This window comes from Eurosta solidaginis, chromosome 3 (assembly GCF_040869045.1).
Source record: "Eurosta solidaginis isolate ZX-2024a chromosome 3, ASM4086904v1, whole genome shotgun sequence".
NCBI lineage: Eukaryota > Metazoa > Arthropoda > Insecta > Diptera > Tephritidae > Eurosta > Eurosta solidaginis.
Window position 1 is genome coordinate 198,381,612 of NC_090321.1, and position 17,647 is coordinate 198,399,258.

The window sequence follows — 17,647 nt, forward strand, 5'->3', positions numbered from 1 at the left end:
GTTTAATTCTCCTTGGTTTTGATGTTTCGTTTCTGAATTGCACCGATGCCTGCCGACCACCCAGATAATTTGCGGTCCACCTTTTAAGACATGGGGGAAGGGTGGACCCTTCCAGGTCTTGCAGTAACGAGCCATGGTTGACCGTATCAAAAGCTTTTGATAGGTCTAACGCTATGAGTACTGTTCTATGGTGGGGATATTGATTCAAACCGCAATTTATCTGGGTGCTAATGACATTTAGCGCGGAGGTAGTACTAAGGAGTTTTCTGAAGCCATTCTGATGAGGGGCTAGCTGCAAATGTGCTTGGAAATAAGGGAGCAAAATGGCTTCAAGCGTCTTTGCCACTGGCGATAGGAGAGATATCGGACGATATGACTCACCTACGTTAGCTGGTTTCCCAGACTTTAGTAGCGGGACCACCTTGGCCATTTTCCATTTCTCGGGTATGACAAAGGTGGAAAGAGACAGGTTGAAGACATGCGCTAAATATTTGAAACCCTCTTTCCCTAGGTTTTTAAGCATCGGCATGGCTATGCCGTCTGGGCCCACTGCTTTGGATGGTTTAGCGCGACCAATGGCGTCCTCAACCTCTCTAGCGGTGATGTTAATTGGTGACGTGCTGAGTTTGTGTTTATGTGCGTGTCTATTGGCTCTCCGTCTATCTTTGTCGACCGTAGGATGCATTATATATTGTCGGCAGAAAGACAGCACCTTATCGCCAAAGGCGATGGAAACTTTGTCTTTGTGCTTAGTCGGATTCGATAGGGACTTTACGGTGGACCAAAGTTTACCTACACCGGTAGAGAGGTTACAACCTCTTAGGTGCTCTTCCCATTTCGCCCGCTTGTGTTCGTCCACAAGCAATCTGATGCGTTGGTTTATATCCCTTATTTGGGGGTCGCCTGGATCAAGCTGTCTTATAAGGTCGCGTTCCCTCGCTAAGCTCGCGGCCTCCGCCGGGAAGTGGGGCCGGATTTCGGGAATTCTCCCGGCGGGAATGAAATGTGCCGAGGCGGATTCAATGACCTTACGGAAGGCACGCTCCCCTTGGCGGGCATCAGTCGGGATAGGGAGGGCAGCAAAGCTGCTGTCTGTTGCAGATTTATATTCTTCCCACTTTCCTTTTTTGAAGTTTATGAAAGTGCGTTTTTCGGTGACGATGAAGTCGGCGGTACGCTCGAACGAAATAAGTATGGGCAGGTGGTCGGATGCCAATGTTACCATCGGCTGCCAGTTGACGCAGTTTACGAGTTCTGCGCTCACGATTGAGATATCTGGCGAGCTATGACAGCTTCCTACCATACGTGTGGGGGCGTCTCCGTTTATTGTGCAGAACGTCGTTTCGTCTATTTGATCCGCCAACATCTCACCCCTACTGTCCGCCCGCAAGTTTGAATGCCATAGGTCGTGATGGGCATTGAAATCGCCTAAGATAATGCGATTGTTGCCAGTGAGCAAGGCCTCGATATTAGGGCGGTATCCACTGGGGCAACAGGTGACAGGAGGGATGTAGATGTTGATGATTTCTAGATTTGCATCGCCTGACCGGACAGATAGGCCTTGACGTTCTAAAACATTGTCACTGCGGTCGATGCCAGGATCAAATATATGATATTGCACAGAGTGATGTATAATAAACGCGAGGCCGCCTCCATTTCCGCTCTCGCGGTCTTTCCTGTGGACATTATAACCAGAGCAGGTCTGCAATGCAGATCTTGCTGTGAGTTTAGTCTCTTGAATCGCAGCAATGCGGATGTTGTGCCGCTTCATGAAATCGACTATCTCCGTAATCTCCCAGTTAGTCCATTACAGTTGAACTGCAGAATTCTGAAGTGCATGAGGGGTGACGCCGCCACTCTAGGGGTAAGTGAGGGGTGACTACGCCTAGGTTATGGAAGGCCAGGACGCAATTGCTGTTGTGGCCTTGCGACTGGGCGCCCTTGGGCAAGCATTGGGGTACCCGGATGATTTGGGTTTGCGACCTGGCAACATGGCGCGATGAAACCCGTCGAGGGGTTGCCGTCGCGGAGACCAGAACATCTAGGAAAGTGGCACCACCCAAGGCAGGAGCTGCATTGAGCGGATGTCGCAAACCTATATATTCTGTGCTGGCAGACGGTGCAAACGGAGGCAGGGACTAAGAGTCTGTTTCCCTGACCTGCACGATTGCTGCCAGAAAAGAGGGGGGGGGGGGGGGAGAAGAAGACGCGGGCAGGGGCTGATGCTCAGCATTGCTACCAGCTCTACTACGAAGGTAGTAGTTATGAGTGGTATCAGCTGTTTGAGTTGTTGGCGCCGTGGGGCGCGAGCAGCAGCGGGTACTTGTTGTGGCTTGCTGAGCAGCGAAGCTGCTGGAAGGTAGTGGGGATACGCTTAGGCGTAGACTACGGGACGCCCTTGGGCGTGAGCAGCAAGGAGCCACAAAAGATTTATAAAAGTTACGTGGACGTCGGGTTTTGGGATCAAGCCCAGAACAACCTGTCCGATGCAACCATCCCTTGCACGAGACACACTGAACAGAGTATGACCGTCCTAAAAAGATTCTTTTCTGGCAAATGCAGCAAAACCATTTCTCAGGACCGGGGTCAGGAGACGGACCCGGATTGGGTTCGATACCTTCCCGGGGTAAGAGAATATGTAGCAGTCCTGCTGCAAGGAGCTGCTGGGAGGATGACAATTTGTGGGAGGGACGAAACAAATTAAATGGGGTCACACTGAAATGACAGTCCTTGGTCGGGAAAAATCCCGAGTCGCTCCGGTACATAGAACCGACTGCCTTGGGAAGCGACAGCTGCTATCACGCCGCCATTAGGCTGCTGCCATCCTGATACCCCCGTTACTCTCAGCTGTTACCACCGTCCTTTGTTGTTGTTGTTGTAGCAATAAGGATACTCCCCCAAGGCCTTGGGGAGTGTTATCGATGTTGAGGGTCCTTTGCCGGATGCAGATCCGGTACGTTCCGGTAACGAGCACCATTAAGGTACTATCCCGACCTTATCGGGAACGATTTGGTAAAGGAAACCTTCTAGGCCATACCGCCCTCCCACCCCCTAGATCCATAAGGAACTTGGGGTCGCCAAAGTCTCGACTGTTGAAGAAACTGGATTCGCCACGGGTAGGTGAGGTTGACAATTAGGTTGGTGAAGCTATATATTGCGCTGGCAACCCCTTGAAAGGGTTGCGCTACACAACCCCTTGAATCAATTGGGTATTTTAGTCGCCTTTTACGACAGGCATACCTTCCGCCGGTATATGCTAAGTCCCCTAACCCGCTGGTTGATAGGATCGTTTGCACAACTGTTGCCTACTACCGATCACCCTACCGAAAGAATAATTTCTATTACCGTGGGATTTATGCCCCTTCACTTAAAGCTGGGATGACGGACCGTTACCTCAGCCTTAGATAAAATTCGCCTTATAAAATGTATTCGAGCTACGAAATTTCTGCGCCTTTGAAATTCATTGGGATGCTACTAAAAAAGGTATAATATATATAAAGCGAGCTGATGCGAATGCTGAAATAGCGAGTTCTTAAACTAAATATCGAAATATTCCACCCTAGGCTTACCGAGTTAGGTTGATCTTGAACTTAAGATGGAGTTATGTGTACATACTTTTCATAAACGGATTGAAGCGGCACATTGTCATCATAGGAGTCCATGAAGGTATCGTGTTGCAGTACAATCATGCTGGCACGCAATGGCCACTGTTCCGTTAAATTTATCCACGAACTTAATCGATACCAACTAAAATCTATTTGGAATGCTTTGAGTAGGCGCACTGAAAATAAGTATAATGGAAAAAAATATAGATAAGAAATATTTTATTGTATAGAAACATTTAAATTAACACCACTAACCGGTTATGTAGATAACATTCATGAGTCGTCGCATACTACGCGGGTTTACATCACTGAAGTAATCATCCGTTAACATAATGCGCGACATATCTAGCACACCTTGAGGATGCTGACTCAAACGATGTAAATTCGAACCAATTGAACTTGCCACCGATTCCGATAGACGTAATTTCTTACCACCACGTGTTGGATTAATCGATGTACGCAATTTCTCTTGACTTGACATAATTTCTGATGCACTCGATAGCCGGCGCGACGATGCTGAATGACCCAGTATCGTTGGGCCACTATCTTCGTTGGGAAATTCGCCATAATTACGTTTAAATAGCATAGCGGTCATTTGAGCACGTTGCACTTTGCGTAAACCTGAATTTTGTAAATACACTGGCAAGTGTACAAGATTGCGTAGAAAATCGTGTCCGCCAATGCCACCTTCTGTGAAGAGACGCCGACTATTGGCCTCAGCTGCTTTAGCGATAACATGCGGATCGACCGCAATCAGTAGAACGAAAGGACGATTTGGCGAGGAAAGTAGAGTTTGTATTGCATTGAGCAGGGAGAGTATGCGCTCGGTGTCGCAAGAGTCTAGAGCATCTACTACGCCTACAAGGCGACTTTGTTGATTCGTGAAAGCATCTAAGCACTGTAAACATGTAAGAAATGTGTGATTAAATTACAGTAAAATTTCTGGGGTCACTGAGTATAGTGCAGCACAATTGGTAAACACACGAGCTATGAAAAAGGGCCTCTGTGAAAATTCATCTGCCTTGCAGATATCTTTCGAAGTTGTCATAAAACCTACCTAAATGACATGGTCACATCCCGTCCATTTGTAGCCCGACGCAAGTTGGGGGAGAAGTTCGGCCTAGAACTCTTCGGATGTATATCGCGCAAATATTGATTTTTTTAACTGATATATGGGAAAACATTTTATTTTCTCGTTTTTTCAAGTTAGCCTCCAAAAAATATGTAGATATTGGCTTTCGGATTCCCAAATTGGCTGCTACTTAATATGTATATTATTTACTGTATTTTAAATATAAAAATGTAGTCGCGGTCTGGCTTCTTTTCTTAATTCTTATTTGAATTGTACAAATTGATTTTTTTTTTAAGTTGGCGGTTTTGCTGCGATTTTCTGAATCCAAATCCGCCATATGAACTAGCCTAGCGAGTACGGATGCGGCTGTGACCTCAAAAAACGCTCAATCACCAGAAAATTATATTAGGACCGAACACGCTTCGTTAGATAAATTATGTTAGCGGATTCGAATTAAGCACATAAAGATGCATGTGTCGCATTACCAGCCTCAAAAAACAGAAAAGTCGCTGGTGATAGACTATTTTTTGAGGTTAGAGTCGAACCACGACCCGCTAGGCCAGCGTACTCAGATTGAGATTAACAAACAACATAATAAAACGTGTCGCATTAGCAACTTCGCCGTTTTTTTGTGTGGCTGTATTACGTATCGTTTTGAATTTTGGAAGATCTTCCTCTTGACCTTTTTAAATACCCTGCAAAGCAAAAATGTTTGCAATTCAAATAAGAAAAGAAGGCAAAAATGTGTTAAATACAATAGGCATAGGTTGAACTGGCCCGCCAGTAAAGACCTCACATAGAATGAATATGTCCATAGTGTTACCAGAATTTGTTTGACGACCAAACGGAGGAACCAGGACTTATGCTATAGAATAACTCCGTCCTCTTGGCAAATACTAGAAGTTTTCTAGCTTAATTGCTGCCTCGAGATCTGGCAACTCTGCCCCCTAAATACAATCCCCCTATTGCGAGTTTCGATCGGAATAGAATCGACAATTTTTCGATTCCATTTTTTGCATTTAATATTATTACTATACAAATTAATCGCCATATCTTTGGACCATTATAAACAGTTATTTTATACAAGAGAGATTTTGCTATTTTTTCAACTTTTCGATGTATATAACATAATTTGTATACATTAAAAAGATAATCGATTATCGCTCAGCGGTCGACTATCTACTGCAATCGACACTCGCAATAGGGGGGAATAAATAGCTTCTCCAATCCAAATGTCAACCTCACCTACCCGTTGCGAATTCTGTTTCTTCAACAGCCGTGACTCTGGCGACCCCAAATTCCTCATGTATCTTGGGGTGGGAGGGCAGTATGGCCTTGATGGTTTCATGTGGTCATACTTAATCGTTCTCGAGATGGTCGGGCTAGTGCGTTGATGGTGCTTGTTACCGGAACGTACCGGATCTGCATCCGGCAAAGGGCCACCAACATCGATAATACTCCCCAAGGCCTTCGGGGAGTATCCTTATCGCTACAACAACAATACGTGAATAACAAATTTTAAGTACAATAAATAAATAAAATATATTATGAAGGGTCCAATTTCGAACAGCACATTTCTATATTTTGCAGGCTATATTTGAAAAACGGGAAAATAATTTTTTCCTTACATCCCAATCTAATAAAAGATCACGCACATAATACTTTTATGAGAGTAACTGAATTAAAAAAAAAAAAATAAATAAATGTCAGGCGCGATAACCTCCGAAGAGACCTAAGACCGAGCTTCTCTTCCAATTTGCGTCGTGCTCCTCTTGATTTTCCCTACAAATTGGCCGGACGGGACCTACATGTTTTATGCCGACTCCGAACGGCATCTGCAAGGCAGATGAGTTTTCACTGAGAGCTTTTCATGGCAGATATACACTCGAGTTCTTGCCAAACACTGCCGAGGGGCGACCACGCTATTCTAATTGAAAAACATTATTTCTAAAATGTTGATGTTTGGCAGGCGGAGCACGCTACCATCACACCACGGTGGTCGTAACTGAATTTACTGTGTTAAAAACTTAATTCGATTTCCTATTTTTGTTCTTCGCGACATTTCGGTTAGGGTAGAAAACATCGTTGGTTTTCGTTCGTGAAAAAAGCCTTGCGTTTATGTTAAGTTGACCAGTTATAACACAAAAAACAGAACAAATAAAGAAGGTAGGGTTCAATTTGGAATACCAATATCTATTTTGGAGGCTAACGTTGAAAAACGAAAAAGCTACTTTTTTTGTATATGACACGACCTCTTCAAAAATATTGGTTTACCCCAATGCTCAGAAAAAAAAGGATTTCGCCGTCGAATTATAACAACTTTAGCTTACCTTAACCATGTCAGTCATTAGTGCTACTTCTGAACCCAAAGCCGTCAGCGGCGCTTCTTCATTATGACGCACCGATTTGCGTAAATGTCGTCCCTGGGAAATGAAAAGCGAGCCGAATGTCTTTGCCAGCACATGTAAGTTCGTACAAATAATAGTCACTAATATAGCGCATATCACATAAATCGCAACAAGTATACGCTCCTGTTCATCATCTGAAGCGTACGTAAAGTATGCAACGACAAGTGAAATCCCAGTTATTAGCGTAAGTAAACCCAATTCGAAAATTATCACAAGCGGCATACAACACATACGACGCCAACGCCAACTTGATGTAGCCTTTACAGCTTTGGGACGAAAAGCGCGATACAAACGCGTAGACAACCAACCATAATGTGATTCTATAGCCTCGAATAATGCACCTAACATATGTGTAACGGCTCCTTCACCCGTGGGAGAAGCACTGCTTGCCTCGGCAAAATGAAAACGTACCGGTTTTGCTTGTGCATCCGCTTCTGCACCAGGTGGATGACAAAAAGCAACTTGAAGTATGAGACGCAGGCGTCCGATGCGTTTCATAATGCCATGTTCCACTGAGTAAGCCCAATATACATCTATATGGTTGTTGGCATATTTAATACTAGCTAACATAAGATATGTGAATGTTAAATAAAGCAACGCAGTTATTGAACCCCACATAATAGACCATGCGGACAAACCAACAATGGTGCCAAGTACCAAAGCAATATGCACATTTAGAAGAAACAGCAGCTCCCCCGTCTTAATGGGTGGCTCTGCCCATTGACGTGCAAAATTAGTCATTTCATCGCGTAATTTATTTAACAGAAAACTTTTGCCGCTACCCCATTTAGCATACAGCCCCACGGTAATGGGTGTCGTAAGCGTCGGTTCACTTAGTACATCGGCCAAAGCAGACGAATATAATTCATAGCCAAGCATGCCTTCGGAGTCTTCATTTGTATTTAAACGTCTAGCACCAAATACTTGTCCGAGTATAGTTTTCTGATGTATAGTATCAATATTATATGGCGTTTCACCAGCCTTATTTGCTCTATACAAAAGTTGACTGTTCTTCGGGTTGCGTAGTAGCGCTTCAACAATTGCTTTCGAACGTGCGCGCATCGCTATATGCAGGCAGGTATCACCACGTTTATCGCTAGCTGTCACTTTTGCTTTGCGATCAAGCAACATTTGCACAATTTCCAAATTACGATTACGCACCGCTCGCAATAATGCGGTGTCACCATCTTTGGTTGCTGCTTCAAGATCTGGATTTGTGGATAGCAGTATTTTGACGATGCTGCTATGTCCCTTTTCCACTGCTGTGTATATAGCTGTTTTACGATCCTTGCCCTGTATATCAACATCGGCATGTTTCTTTAGTAGAGCCTCTACAACACCACGATGTCCACCTTTGACCGCATGTATAAGAGGCGTATCACCAGCACGATCTTGTATGTTTATGTAAGCACCAGCTCCGATTAAAGACGCGCAAATTTCCTGCAAAACGAAGAGATGCCATTAAATATTAAGTTCAATAATCGACTTGGATTATAAATATTCCTAGAAAAAATATCCCAAATAAAATAAAGGAAACCAAAAAATCTATATAAAATTACACTCTAGAATTGCTAAAGCTTAATTAGTATTCACATGAAAAGGAAAGGGGAAGAAAACTCCATATCCAAAAACGCTCAAGAAAAATTTCGTTTGTCAAGTAGTATCTACCTAGTTACAAATCACTTTAAGTTATTTTTTATACTCAGCGTGCTTTGCACAGTATCGAAAAAAAATTTGTTTGAGCGATGTCCGTCCGTTCGTCCATCTGTCTGTCCGTTAACACGATAACTTGAGTAAATTTTGAGGTATCTGGTTGAAATTTGGTATCTAAGTTCCTGGGCACTCATCTCAGATCGCTATTTAAAATGAAAGATATCGGACTATAACCACGCCCACTTTTTCGATATAGAAAATTTCGAAAAACCAAAAAGGTGCGATAATTCATTACCAAAGACGGATAAAGCGATGAAACTTAGTAGGTGGGTTTGGACAATGGGCGTGGCACCGCCCACTTTTAAAAGAAGGTAATTTAAAAGTTTTCAAGCAGTAATTTGGCAGTCGTTGAAGATATCATGAAATTTGGTAGGCACGTTAGTCCTATTACTATATGTGTGCTAAATAAAAATTAGCAAAATCGGATGAAACAATTTTTTAAAGTCAAATTTTAACAAAAAATTCAATATCTTTACAGTATATAAGTAAATTATGTCAACATTCAACTCCAGTAATGATATGGTGCAACAAAATACAAAAATAAAAGAATATTTCAAAATGGGCGTGGCTCCGCCCTTTTTCATTTAATTTGTCTAGAATACTTTTAATGCCATAAGTCGAACAAAAATTTACCAATCTTTGTGAAATTTGGTAAGGGCATAGCTTCTATGACGATAATTTTTTTCTATGAAAATGGGCGAAATCGGTTGAAGCCACGCCCAGTTTTTATACACAGTCGACCGTCTGTCCTTCCGCTCGGCAGTTAACACGATAACTTGAGCAAAAATCGATATATCTTTACTAAACTTAGTTCACGTACTTATCTGAACTCACTTTATCTCGGTAATAAAAATTAGCGAAATCCGCCTATGACCACGCCCTCTTTTTCGAAATCAAAAATTTCGAAAAATGAAAAAAATGCCATAATTCTATACCAAATACGAAAAAAGGGATGAAAAATGGTTATTGGATTGGTTTTTGACTCAAAATATAACTTTAGAAAAAGCTTTGTGAAATGGGTGTGACACCTACCATATTAAGTAGAAGAAAATGAAATAGCTCTGCAGGGCGATATCAAAAGCCCTTGGAATCATGGCAGGAATACTGTTCGTGGTTGTTGTTGTATTCCTAGATAGAATTGAACATCTAGTTGACAATCCCAAAAGTTAAAACTAATACCATAGCCATCCAGAAGCACAACTTATCGCTCCTAGTCGCAGCATAGGACGGAGACGAACGCTCTCCAGCGACTTCTATCAGTCGCTAAACGTCTTATTTCATTCCAGGTGGCGGTGGAAGAGCTCTCATTGAGAATCGTACGCATCCAAGTTGGTCGAGGGCGCCCCCTGCGCCGGCTTCCCTGTGGGTTCCATTGGAAGGCCATTTTGGCAACGTTGTCATCTTCTCTGCGGAGAGTGTGACCGATCCAACCCCACTTACGTTTTTTAATTTCAGTGTAGATTGGGGTGTTATTCGTGAGTGACAATAGATCGGCGTTGCTTATTGTTCTTGGCCAGAAGATACGGCAGACTATTCTCAGACACTTGTTTATAAACGTTTGCAGTCGTCGGTTAATGCGGTCAGAGACTGTTCGTGGTACTACGTATATAAATAAATTAGCGGTACCCGACAGATGATGTTCTGGGCCACCCCGGTTCACATTTTGGTCGATATCTCGAAAACGCCTACAGATATACAACTCAGTGCTACTCCCTTTTAAAATACTCATTAACACCTTTCATTTGACGCCCATATCGTACAAACACATTATAGAGTCACCCCTGGTCCACCTTTATGGCGATATCCCGAAATGGCGACCACCTATAGAACTATGGCCCACTCCCACACAATACTCTTTAATACCTTCCATTTGTCCATGTCATACAAACACATTCCAGGTTTACCCTAGGTTCATTTTCCTATTTTTTCTGGTGATTTTCCCTTATTTTGTCCCCAAAGCTCTCAGCTGAGTATGCAATGTTCGGTTATACCCAGCTTAGCCTTCCTTACTTGTTTTGTAAATGCATTTAATTTAGCGCATTATTTTCCCACAACACACAAGAATTGCAATGTTTTATGTTTTCTCTCCATTCCAGTCGCCTAACACCAACACCCAGATTTTGACAATCTAAACAAAGGTATGTTGTTGCTGTAGAGATGAGCCAATCATGGGTGATGTCAACAACATAACCTCACTTCTTCGGTAGCTCTATTTTCCAGTATTTACTTGTACTACAAAAGTACTAAATTTTAATTGCTTCATTTTTCGTAAAAATTTCCGCAAGAAATTAGTTTTCTGCAAAATTGTTTCTATATTCTTTTGGGATAAACAAAGGTACGTAACTATTTTTGAATTAAAAATTCTAGTAGCGGCTCATATAGTTATTATATTTCTAAACGTATAGTAAAATCCACTCCGATCGTAGTAGAATTCAAAGGCAGTTCTGTATGACCAACAACCCTCTAAAATATGAATGCCGAGCTCGTCAGGATAAGAGAAAACTCATACGCGCCCACGATTGAGTTACTAGAGGTTGGTTCTCCAATGATGACAGAGCTTTGACACTCCCAAATTGGAAAATCTGAATGGGTTGCTTTTAGGAAGTAAGGAAAACGGGGAATAATTCAATCCCCTTCAGCGAAAATTGTAGTACAAAAGTACCTTTAGTAGTATATTAGAATGCCGTACGTCAGAATTTTATTCAAAAATATACTTTCTCAAAATTTGTTTCAAAAACTTCCTATCTGAGCATAAGCTCAATGCATTTTGACATAAGAGGAAGTTAATGAAAGGCATTCTGAGGTAAGGCGTTCTTCAACCTAATTCTAATGTAGGGCGTTTTTTTGACAAATCCTGAAATAGGAAATATTTGAAAAATATTTTGAGGTAGGACCATTTCAAATTGGCAGCCGACATGGGGTGATACTCAGCAGCTGCAATGAACTGGCAAAAAGAAAATGGCTTATTGTCTTAGAACTTTATATTACGGCCTTGACTTTGAAAGAAAATATAAGCTTTTAGGCGGTCCTGCTACACAGGGAGTATTTACCTTTTTATTCTGAAATTTCGGAAAGCTCTTTTCCGTTTAAGTATTCATGGACCGTTAGTTTAGAATATTCGGAACACGTTTGTTTGATAATACCTCACGAGGCCGAAATATTCCAAATAAGTATATACATAATATTGCAAATATAAAACGATTCCACAAATTCTTAAATGGTTGGAATGGACATGTTCCGAGCAGCTGACGTATATATAAGCCCACTAGTTAGGGCTGCGATGTGTGGGAGGTTGGAATGAACGTGACTTCAAGCCACCCGCCCAAAATTACTGGAGCTAGCGATAAGAGTGGGAGGTTGGAAAGGACGTGAATCCAAGCCACCCATCCAAATCATTGCGTATTTAAGGTACACAGTAGATATTTTTTTATTACGAGGAGTGATTCTTACGTTTCATTGTTTTTGCAGTGCTTATTGAAATAAGTACACGGACAACGAAGAGATTCGCGCATTTCAGAATTCGATCGGTATGTGCTTATATGAAGCGATTGAAAATGTCTAGACGGTCTAAAGGGAACATTAAGTAAAATTTCACCAAACCAAAACGGGCTGTTTACCATCCCTCTAAAAAGTTTTACTAAAAATTACACACCTACCATCTCCCTACGACTATGTAATGTAGGGAGCTGAGTAAGTTTTAAACTGCAGGAGTAGGGAGGCAGGATACTTGAGAAGTCCCACCGTAAATCCCTCAGCGCAAAAAGCAGGAATTTCTTTTGAACCGATTCTAATTTGACGCAGTGGGTCTGATAACGAGGGTTCCAGATTATCGAAGCGTATTCTAATATTTGCCTCACCAAAAATATAAAAAGGGAGTTTTAGTAATATATGGATCATCGAATTCTTTAGACCACCGTTTGACGAACGCCAAAGTTCCTTTGGCTCTATTCACGAAACCTTCTATATGCAATTTAAAGTCAAGTTTAGGGTCCATCGTAACGCCAAGATCTACGAAGCTAATGATTTGGTTAATTGTATAATCATCAATCATATGCTCGTGGGATTGGTAGGTTACAGTTACTGCGGCTCGGTCGTTGGTCAGGCTTTGTGATATGGGCTATGGGCTTTCTGACTTCGGACACTCTAGCCTTCTTACCAGTTTCGGCTTTATCCCTGACAGGACGGACTATTGTATGCCGATAACTACTCCCTATACAACCTTCACCCCAGTCATTCCCCCGAGAGACGAGTGGGGAAGAGGAATTATCTGGGGCAGGGGACCGGTTAACTTGTTCACGGTTGGGTCGAAGAGGGACGGAAAGGTTGGTGGGGGGTCTTTTGTCAAGAGCTAAATGTAAGCCGCAGGTTTAAGTTGGCTTATCACTGCAGTGTATTCCAAGCGGAAGTTGCTGCGATTAAGGATGCGGTGGATGAAATGCTATCTATTGCTACTACGGTTAGGGAATTTAACATCTACTCTGATAGCCAAACGGCTATCAAGGCCTTGAGTTCAACTACAGTGGTATGGGAGTGCCTGACCTCGCTTGCGATTGCATCGAACTATTTTATAATTAAGATTATCTGGGTCCCGGGCCATAGAGATATCCCGGGTAACTGTCAAGCGGATCTCTTAGCCCGCAGCGGTACAACCGAACCGGATGGAGATCGCTGTAGAGATTTCGGGATTCCGCTGGCCACCTGTGGTTTGCTCCTCCATAGCTGGGCCTCGAATCAGCTCAGCAAACGTTGGGCGGACACCACCTCTTGCAGGTAGCAAAATATTTCTGGCCAAATGTGGATGACAGGAGGTCTTCCGAATTGGGTTCACTAAGGCTCACCTTTCAATGGTCATTGGGGTTTTGACAGGGCACTGTCCCATGGGTATCCATGCGGTACGACTCAATATACTGGAAACTCCATCCTGCTACAGCTGCATGGAGGATGATGAGGTGGAATCACCAAATCACTTTATGCTTGATTGCCCAGTTTTTGCCAGAACTAGGCGAAAGTACTTCGGTCGCGACTCACTTGGATCTCCCGAGGATTTATGCAAGGTTGATATCGGTATCATTCGGAACTTTATCGTTGCCACCCAACGATTCCCTAAGTAGCTAGATCTACGTCACCTTTATGTTTGTTGTATGTGGTATCACAACGGACCTTCGTGTTGATCAGTGAACTTCCTTATCAGGGCAGCTACCACCTAACCTAACCTACAGTTTCGTGTGCATAGGTTTACGAAAGTGCACGATTCCTTGGTGTCCGTACTTTTCATAAAATTACCTATGTTCAGCCACACTAATAGATCATGCTATAGTTAATAAATCGGTCATAAAATTTAAAAAATTGTTCTAGGGAATTAAGCAGTTCAGTACTTATCGGGTATTTGTAAACTGATTGCTCCCTATATCTACTTCCAATCTTTTTCGAGAAATCGCAAAGAAACTACACATTTATAGAGTTGGGATTCCACCGGGTATTTACCATTTTTATGGGTAAATACCAGGAAAATACCCGGAATATTACTTTTATGTATCTTTTTTTGGGTATATAAAAATCATTTGAATCGAGGCTGCTTGGAATTACAATTCAGCAATTAAATTTATATGCCATTTGAAATTAAAAAAAATTCTTTCTGATTTTAAACAAACAAACCAGCAAACACTCGGAGTCAACAATTAGCCTGAAAGGAGTCCAAACATAAGCGAATGCTATGTGCTCATATTTTGCCGATATCATATATGAGCCTTATTGGCGTCATATACTGCTAATTTTGAGTATTTTAATGACACTACTTCAGGGCTTTTAGGAAGAATTTTTGACATATATCCGAAGCGGAAAACATAGGGGAGAAAATTTAAATCAAATAAGCATTAGTTGAATTAATTATTTATTTAGAATAAATTATCGCAGAAAAATGTCTGAGTTTTTATTCCGGAGCTGCCAGCAGCAGTTTATTGATTTTAATATTTTTCGTTTGTTCATAATTTCATCAAATTGGAGTCATAAAAGGCTCTAAGGTGATAATATTTTTGAAGCTGATATTCTTTGGACCCATATTGAACTCCAGAACTGTAAGGAAATGTTTATAGGGTACACATATTTACGCAAACAAAGCTACCCCTCAAACATGCTCACGGCGCTCATAATTTAAGAATCCGAAACGAGTCCAAAATAAATGGGCAATGTAGGAATCAGAAAAATTTCGAAACGCGTAGGAGGGTAAAAGAAAATTTAATGTTTGCCTTTTATTTAACGGCCCAAAAGCTCCTAACCTAGCATGCAAAAATTATCATTTATCAACTATTTATGTTCGTCACAGCGAGTTTGGAACAAATTTTGAAACTTTGTTACGACAAGTTTTCATTTTAATACAAAATTAATTACATTTGTACATTATTGTTACCCTTGCTATTCTATTTTTGTATAAGCATCGACGTTTTTCGGCTCATGGACACTTCTCGACATTTTTAATGTGACCACAACGCTGCCACGCTCTGTCCAGGTGTGTCAAACTATATATGACCCCAATAAATATGGACGATGCCTAATAAATAGGCCATATTATAGTCAGATAATCAGAGTTTATTAGATTTAAAAATGACGTCGGAGAGTTCCAGTAGAGTATAATATGAGCTGTTTAAACGCCTTTTAGGACTTATGTCGGACTCTTATGTAGGCTCGTATATCATGTTAATACACTCAGAGAAAAACGCCGTTCTAAAATCCAGCACCACCGGACTCAATTCAAGCTTTTCATGTTCCTACTTTTTTGTTGTTGAAAAACGAACGACCTGTTCTTAAAACAACAACCTTGTTCTTGAACTGACAAGGTTTTTCTTGAAAAGAGAACGGCTGGTCTTAAAATATGAACAAATGTTCTATTAATGAAAACGATGTTCTTAAATTAAGTTCAAGGAAAAGGAAACGGTATAATTTGTGTGTACTACAATGTTAAATAAAACATTTGGCAGAAGCTATCAAGCAGTTGTAGTGGCGCAGCGGCTATGATGTTGCGGTTTCGGTCGAGTGTATTCTATTTTTTTAACTCTTATTTTTCGTTTCCATGCACAGGTAATTCTCAATCTTGTTATGCAATGTTTTAAATGTATATTCAGATTGCATTATCAAATTAGAAGAATTTCTCAATAAGATAAATATATGAAAAAATGCATATTATGCGTTTTTTCAAATCTTTTGGAATTTTAATAATAATTTTTTTTGTTATTAATATTTTTTATTAATGACAAAAAATTATTTATTAAAAAAATAATAAATAAATGTTACCTCCCCACTTCCACCAATGATCAAGCACAAACCGTTCCTGAATTGAGACCGAAAACTGTTAAATCGACAACAAATCGTTCTCGAAGCATGAGAACGAAAAATTTTAAATCAAGCCCAAGTAGTGTTTGAAATGAGCACAGAAGGTTCACACATCAATACCAATGTGGTCATAAAATACGAACGGTGTGCTTGGAAAAACTGTTCTTAAAACAAGCCCATCGGTCACGAGTTAAGAAAAAACGCACTTAACAAACTTCTGTCAACGAATGTTCTTAATTTTGAACTTTTTTCGTTCGTTTTAGAACGGTTTTTTCTCTGAGTGTAGGCTCATATAGGACGACCATTGCAAGAAGGGAAATACATTGGTTTCGGCCTCGCAAGTGAGCACATACCGACTGTAAACGCTCCAATTTAGATATTTTTCCGACTCTTTTTGACTGAAAATGTTTACTGGGTAATCTTAAATTTATAATAATAAATACATATTTTTGAAAAAAAACGCTGGATTACAGATTAAAACTAATTCAACCGATAGCGTAATAGATAACTACCCACCAATATAGGACAAATTGGGTACATTTTGGATTGAATTTTTGTGTTTGTTTCCCATATTTTTCAAAAGATTATTTTTACTCTTCTTTTGGGTAAATATTTGGGTATTTACCCATTTTTATCATATATAACCAATTTACCGGGTATTTACCATTTGGGTATTTACCCCCTTTCCCATCTCTACACATTTAACGGACGTCAATTCGATTTGGGAGCAAAATGGCTGGAAACCCTGCGCTCACACGACACGTAGATGAACGCCGAATAGTTTTCCGAAGCTCTACGAAGCTTTCGAGTGCACCACTGGTATGGATTCAACACAATGACATGAGCCTGCTATTAAATTTATTTATAAAATCTAAAAACTATCTACATACATATGTATATCGGGACCAAAGCTATTTGTACATTTATAATTTAACGAAATTGAAAGTTTTATTTTCTTCGTGACGACGTAGCGTCGAATATAAATATACTGTATAATTTAGTTGCAAACTTCACATACTCCGGTTCTAAACTTACCTGGAAGCCCTCACGACTTGCAATCGCCAACGCCGTCATACCATCTTTGTCCAATGCATTAACATTTGGCTTTTTTTCTAACAAAGAAGTGACACAGTCTGTATGTCCGCCTGAGGTCGCCACCAGTAATGGCGTCCATGAATACATGCCCGCTGTATCGGCATTAGCACCTGCTTTCAAAAGTGTATCGACAATATCTACATTGCCTTTGCGGCATGCCCACACAAGAGCTGTTGTGCCATATTTATCACCAACATTGACTTTAGCGCCACGTTGCACCAAAAGCTCAACAATCTCCTTAAAACCACGTCCTGCAGCCCAAAGCAAAGGACCCAAATGATAATTGCCATGCACATTTACATCAGCACCCTTTTCGAGCAGAAAACGCACCAAATCGGTATGACCACGATATGCTGCCCACATTAGAGCTGTCCAGCCACCCTTGATGTTAAAGAGTTGAAAAAAAAAATTTGAAAATTGGAAAGTTA

The 17,647-nt window shown here is 41.2% G+C and overlaps 1 protein-coding gene across 12 annotated transcripts in view; it reads right to left on the minus strand.

The window, feature by feature from the left end:
• Arms (Ankyrin repeat-rich membrane spanning) overlaps positions 1–17,647 on the minus strand; it is a 200,218-nt gene that overhangs the window by 39,124 nt on the left and 143,447 nt on the right. For all 12 annotated transcript variants that reach the window (XM_067774548.1, XM_067774558.1, XM_067774550.1 and 9 more), the window contains 4 exons: positions 17,160–17,600; positions 7,008–8,525; positions 3,861–4,503; positions 3,616–3,781 (listed from right to left, as the gene is read on the minus strand). In XM_067774548.1, coding sequence (XP_067630649.1) covers positions 3,616–3,781; positions 3,861–4,503; positions 7,008–8,525; positions 17,160–17,600 — 2,768 coding nt within the window. The remainder of the gene's footprint in view (positions 1–3,615; positions 3,782–3,860; positions 4,504–7,007; positions 8,526–17,159; positions 17,601–17,647) is intronic.